General features: G+C 34.3%; 1 protein-coding gene across 1 annotated transcript; it reads left to right on the top strand.

Moving 5' to 3' along the window:
- The first annotated feature begins 2766 nt into the window (after nt 1–2766).
- LOC110289574 (olfactory receptor 4C15-like) lies at nt 2767–3702 on the top strand. Its single transcript, XM_021155851.1, has one exon. It carries the CDS (start codon nt 2767–2769, stop codon nt 3700–3702), a length of 936 nt encoding a protein of 311 aa, XP_021011510.1.
- Nucleotides 3703–7318: the final 3616 nt, after the last annotated feature.

Below are 7318 nucleotides of genomic sequence, written 5' to 3'. Positions count from 1 at the left end.
TCACTTTGTAGACCAGGCTGGCCTCGAACTCAGAAATCCGCCTGCCTCTGCCTCCCGAGTGCTGGGATTAAAGGCGTGCGCCACCACGCCCAGCGGTAAATGAGAATTTTTGTGGTCAAAGTTAGGCCACATAGATGTGAATGAAATGATTCCCTAGGCAACCAGAAAATAGCACATAAATATGATGACTGGTCAAATGCCTAATAAGTGTTGTTACTATGCAAACTTATTTCTTCCCTCGTTTCTTTTTCTCCTCTCACTCACTCTTTCTGTCCCTTCCTTCCTTTTCTTCTTGCTTTCTTACTCATAGGCCATTTGTTCTGTTCTGTTTTATGTATTTATCAATTTTAATGAAACTAAAGTTATTTTCAACATCTAATGGAAAATAAGTAATATAAAAGGCACCATATTTTTCTGTACAATGTATAATAAAACCATATTTAAATACATTATCCATTACACACTAGTTTAGTCACTACTTTAATACTTGAATAGTAAAGAACACTAATATAGGTTCATGACACTGAAAATGTATATAAAATGTTCTATTTCTACGACTACAGATTAAGATATGGCACAGGAGAGGGCATTATGGTCAGAATGATTCATCTCATAAAGTGAAGTCATTTGATTTCAGTCCCTCTCCTCCACTTAAGAGTCTTCCAGCATTAGGTTTCTACATCTGAACTGTTAAGGAAATTGAGTGGTTGATGTTCTGAACTGCTTGAGTGGTGGTAGTCATGACCTGGCCTGTCTTAAAATGAGCTGAATCATTTAGATACTATTTGCCAAATATCCAAAATCTTTTAGAGAGGAGATGGAAGGAAACAGAATTTGCCTGTATTACAGAAACAATATAAGTGAGTTGAACTCTTTAATGAAATCAGCAGAACAATAGTGAGAAGAGAGAAATGGGATTGGGAATCTGGAAAGTACTCACTTCCCTGAAAGCCATGTAAATTAGCTATACATGCAAAATAACATTTAATTTAAAGATAATTTTTGAATAAAATATGATTGACTTATGAACATATTAACAAAGGTAGTAATTAAACTAATATTTCAACTTTAACTTGTTTATATAGAAAACCAATATTTCACTTGTTTTAAATATATTTTAAAGCAACTATATAGATAACTTTTCTGTTTATTTCCTCTGATAGTTTTAGATATAAACACACTTTGTGTTTACAAAAACATCCTATTATCTGCAGATAGACTGGTGTAGTAGTGATCTTTATTACAAAAATTAATGGGAAGGAAATAGTAGACAGACAGTTGTGCTCGACGAGAGACATAGTCCAAGATCATTGCTCAAGGAAATGGTTCAATTATCAGTTTCTACAGTGATATATCTTGAGCAAGACCAGGGACAGGACTTTAGTGTTCAAATTTATGACTCTTAGTAATAAGAAGACCATGGATAATTTTAGAATAAATTTAAATATAAGTCCTTACAGGAAAATATACAGTTCAAATCCAAGAGAATTTGAAGACAAGAGAGGATTGATTAAGCACCATGACCATGGAAAGACTATAATAGTTTAAGTATGCTGTGTATGATGTCATACTATGTTAGCACATGAGCTCCACTTTTAATAATGTAATGAATGATCTGAAAACAGATATCTCGTTTTTCAGAATTTTAAAGAAAAATTGATTTTGTGGTTTTAATCTTGATGTTTCTAATAAAATATTTTGATAACAACAATATACATTCAAAATATTTTTCATTGTACACTATATAAAATAGCTACAATATCAATAAATAGATGCTTAATTTTCCCATGTTTCTTTTATCCTACATACTATAAAAATGCTTTATAGTTAAAGTCTTAGGTAATTATATTTTCAATGATTCTTTGCTTTAGAAACCTCTATAGCATTTAATAACAAGGGAGGAAATTGATAATCACTAAATGTTAGTGTTATAAACTAATAAAATATTAGTATATGGACTCGTACCCTGATGTAATCTATATTCATTTAATTCCTACAATAAAATTTTAAAACTGAATTTATTGGTATAAAAACTATAAACATGATTATAATTTGAAGTTATTTCTTATATCTTCTTTGAAAGCATTGTTTGAATTTATTTCAAATTCATACTATATATATCAAATGTATATCAAATTGGTATTATTTTAAAAACACTTTAATTAAAAAATTTATAATACTTTGATCATAATTTCTCCTACTACAATTCCTTCCAACTGTTTTCCAACTCACTAACTCTCAAGATTTTCTTTCTTTCTAAACACTCACACACACACACAAACTCACAACCATACACACATATACAAACTTAATACATATACCCATATAACATATACACGGTGACATTTGCTTTTCTTTTGAGTGCTTCAATTTTCACATCAGCATATGTATGTACCATTCTTAACAACAATGCTAACATCAAGTCTCACATGTTCTTGTTAGTTGACAGTTTGTGGCATATCATGATAAAACTATGGATCTGACAGGTTGTGATGGCATATTTGTAATCCTAGCACTTGGAAGTGGAGGAGCAATGATTGAGAGATTAACATCATCTTTGGTGAAATGATTATTTGAAGTCCAGGTCGACCTACATTAACTTTTCCCGCACCTCATTAAAAAAGAAAAAGAACCATCTGTTTGTCTTTATGGATCCAAAACCCTGAAGTTGGCAGTTCACGTCATGGCACAAGTGTGAAAGTACATACAGCATTTTCAAACTCTTTACATATACACATTTACTTTGTAGAATTTTTTGGAAGAAGCATGCAAAACCAGACCATTGTCACTGAGTTCATACTTCTGGGACTTTCACAGAACCCAAAAGTTGAGAAAATACTATCTGTTTTGTTTTTCTTGGTCTACCTTGCAACTATTGGAGGAAACATCATAATTGTGGTAACAATTGTATTCAGTCCTTCACTTTCTGGCTCCCCCATGTACTTCTTTCTATCTTTTCTATCCTTCCTGGATGCATGTGTTTCTTCCGTAATCACACCCAAGATGATTGTTGACTTCTTCTATGAGAGGAAGACCATTTCCTTTGAATGTTGTATGATACAACTCTTTGCTGTCCACTTCTTCACAGGGGTGGAAGTGATTGTCCTGTCAGCCATGGCCTATGACCGCTATGTGGCTATTTGCAAGCCCTTGCACTACTCTTCCATCATGACCCAGAGACTCTGTGGCATCCTAGTCGGAGTAGCTTGGGCAGGAGGCTTCTTGCATTCTATCATACAAATTATCTTCACTTTGCAGTTGCCCTTCTGTGGCCCCAATGTTATTGATCATTTTGTTTGTGACTTGTTCCCATTACTAAAGCTTGCCTGCACCAATACACACATTTTTGTCATTTTGGTATTTGCCAATAGTGGTTCTATCTGCATCATTATCTTCTCTATTTTGCTTGTTTCCTATGGTGTCATCTTGTTCACTCTGAGAACCCACAGTTCTGAAGGGCGGCGTAAAGCTCTCTCCACCTGTGGATCCCACATTACTGTTGTGCTTTTGTTCTTTGTCCCTTGCATATTAATATATGCACGAAATAATTCTGAATTCTCATTTGAGAAAAATGTGTTTATATTTGATGATGTCCTGACACCAATGCTAAACCCTTTGGCTTACACTTTCAGGAATAAGGAAATGAAGAATGCCATCAAGAAAATGTGGAGGAGATTGTTTAATATTTCTGATAAGCATTAAATTATTTAATTTATGTGGCCAGGGAAATGGCTCAATTTGTAATAGATCTTGCTATATATACATGAGAACCTAAGTTTGGATCTTGATGTTTGTTTCCATCTTGATGTACATTTCCGATCCCAGTACAACTACATTAAGTTTTAGGTATCAATTTACTAGGAGCTCCAACTTAAAAGTCTGTTTTTAGTTTCCTTAACACACCCTTTCCCATACAATCAACTGGGCCGACTCTTTTTAACCCTTACCCAGATTATCTGGGAATTGTTCTATTGCCCATTGTTACACACTGCTCTTTCCATATGTATTCTATACCCTTCAATGTCCAAACCACTATGTAAGTACATCTATACATCACCACATAGGCTCTCTCTCTTTCCTGGATCTCCTTATTGTGTTCCCATGTTGTCCAGCTCCCTCCAGAGCTCCCATAGCCTTCCTGCTCCTAAACTAACTCTCTAAAAGGATCTGCCTTTATAGAAGCCATAGGCTCCCTAAATAATAACCCAGAATCTCAACAATTTCTGTTTCAGTAAGTATAATAGAGAAATTGTTAGTGTTTGATGGTTCACATTTATTTAACAGATATACAAATTTACAGTGTATAATTATATCAAGTAATTTTGTGTCAAGACACAAATGTAAAATTTATATAGAAAGAATAGACCTTCTGTATCTTGCATTTGTAGACTATTGAAATTATGGTGCTTCTGTATAATATCATTCCAAATATTTTCAAGAATCATTTAATTTTTCATGTTCTATGGTGTTGTAATAGATACAAAAGAGATATGAATCAATGCTTAAAAATATAAAGTACCAAATGGTTTGGTTTGTTTTCTTCTGGAAGAGTCTAATGTGCAACTTTAAGTTTTCTATCAAGATATGGACTCAGTGCTTAGTTCTCTTGTATTAAATATGTTTTTAAATCATCTTACAGATAAATTAAAGGAATGAATATCCTTTGACATCTGGACTCTACATTTTCAGTTTTTAAATTATGATTCAAACTATAAGTAGAGTCTTTTTTTTTTAATTCCATTATCTGATAGGGTTTTATTGTGAAGATTGTTGCAAATTTCAGGCATACTTGGTCTTCACAGAGAAGCAGTTGTCAAAAGGATCAGAAGACTTATGAATTCTTTTTTTGTTTGTTTGGGTTTTTGTTTGTTTGTTTNTTTGTTTGTTTGTTTGTTTTGAGACAGGGTTTCTCTGTGAAGTTCTGGCTGTCCTGGAACTCACTCTTTAGACCAGGCTGGCCTCAAACTCAGAAATTTGCCTGCCTCTGCCTCCCAAGTGCTGGGATTAAAGGCGTGTGCCACCATGCCTGGCTGACTTATGAATTCTTAAGATGAATTTTCTTAAAGAGGAGAAAAAATTACCCCTCCCCACTAAAATCAGGCTCAACTAACAGGTACCCACTCTCATCACTCTTGTTCAATAAAGTGCTTCATGACTTAGTAAAAACAATGCAATAGCACAAATAAACAAGGTGGGCTTGACAATGAATAGTTCTGATAGTCATCTTCACACAATCTACAGCCATTTTGTAGACAAGCCTTCAGGCACACATGAGAAGAATTTTCATGATTAGACTAGTCACTAGAAACATCACTGAGGGCTCCTCTTGAATACTTTTATTGATGTGGGAAGATCCACTAGAAAAATGGGAGCTTTTTTCTTGATTTATGCCATAAATACTACACAAAAGGAGAAAGGTAGCAAAGCATAGATCTTCACTGATCTGCTTCCAGATTATGAATGCAATGTGATAAACTGCCTCAACCTATTGATGTCATATTTACCAACCACAATGGACTGACCCATGAAACTGTTTAAGCCAATATACTTATCCTTCATTAGATTCCTGTGTTGGGAATTCTGTTGCAGCAATGAATAACATAGCTGATAAAAAATTAGTATGAAGAGTGAGGTTTGTGTTATAAAACACATAATCATAGGTTTCTGATCTGTAGTCTTCACAACTGATTTGTAGCTTTAATGTCAAAGAGTTTGGTACTTTAAGCTAGAAAAGCCCTAGCATGCCACAGATAGTGTTCCATGGGACACTCTGGTAAGACCTTAGAAAATAAGAATACTGAGAAACAATAGACAATGAAAGCCTTTATCATGAAATTTCAGAGTGAACACAGGACTCTAACAGAAAATATACAAGGGGTCACTTAGATGGTATTTGGCTGAAGAGTCTGTTTTCCTTTTCACTCTGTCCTGAGAAACTGGTTGAAGTTAAAGGAAACACTTTAATTTATTTGGTGAGAAGACACTTCAGGACAACAGCATATTCAGTATATGGGCTGGCCTTTTTCTTTTTTTAAACTGTATTTGGCTAGGTCCACAAGGAAAGTAAGCAAAAATATGGGTACACACACACACATACATATATATATTTCATTCATTCATATATATATACATTCATATATATATATGGATGAATGAAGTGGGGTTTATGGGGAATATTTTTAGCTACTTAAGTTTAGAAGACAAGATGTGTGTTGAAAGTGTCTCATTATCACAAAAAAAGCACTTTGTGCACTGTAATAATAGCAAGTATGATCCCAGGAAAAGATGCAATCAATAAAAGGATCGAACTTGTAAAATGTGACCTTATCCAAAGGAATAAAAACAGTAGCTGAGAATGAAGCAGAAAGAAAAGCAAAAATAATTTATCTCCTTGGAAGAAACGGCTAGAAAATGGCTTTCCTGGGATTCATACACAGAAGACAACAGTCAGAGTGTCAGGCTATCTTGACACCTCCAGCTAGAGGTGTCAGTACTGTCTTTGGTGCAGTACGGTCTTTGTGGGGTTAGTTTTGTAGAAAATTTCCAAAGGTCTTAATCATTTGTGAACACTGTATATTGAAATACTGACATGAAAAAAAAATATACCTACTAGTGTAATAGTTACATGAATGTTTTATAGGTAACCAAACTCCTTTAAATTGGATCGAGAAGATTTCTAGAGAAGGAAATACATGGCAGCACTGGAAATTCATCAAGAGTGTGAGGAGCAGATGCAGAACACAACGTACATTATTGACATAATCATGGCCATGTCAAGGATGCTAATGCCTCAAACCCTTGGAAAGCTTTCACTGGGTTAACTTCAGAGGAAGGAAACCTTCCTCTTGTTCTATTATGGATATTTATGAATGAATGAATGAATGAATGAATGAATTAGTTATAACCATTTAAATGCAGAAACAATCAACTACAGCTTCCTTTCTAGGATGAGTTCAACCTGAGACTGCTCTCCTGCAGGGACATCCTATGAAGATCAATTAATCCACCTCCTCCTCTTTCCTGTTGTGTAAAATGAGCATGTAGCATTTCCAGTTTGTTCCTGTTGCATCTCTACCAGAGCACATGTTCCAATCAATCACAGCTTTTCTGTACATGCTTGTTATTTTTTTTTTTCATTTCCTTCCACCTAATTCATGGCAATCTTAAGTCTTTGAAGATAGCAGCATAAAAACTTATGAAAAAGTTCAAGGCCCTAGGGGAGAAGGGGATAATACTTTTCTTTCTTTCTTTCTTTCTTTCTTTCTTTCTTTCTTTCTTTCTTTCTTTCTTTCTTTCTTTCTTTCTTTCTTTCTTTCTT

Source organism: Mus caroli, chromosome 2, assembly GCF_900094665.2.
Source record: "Mus caroli chromosome 2, CAROLI_EIJ_v1.1, whole genome shotgun sequence".
Classification (NCBI taxonomy): Eukaryota; Metazoa; Chordata; class Mammalia; order Rodentia; family Muridae; genus Mus; species Mus caroli.
The sequence above is the reverse complement of the archived record's forward strand: the minus strand, read 5'-3'. Positions and strand labels throughout refer to the sequence as shown.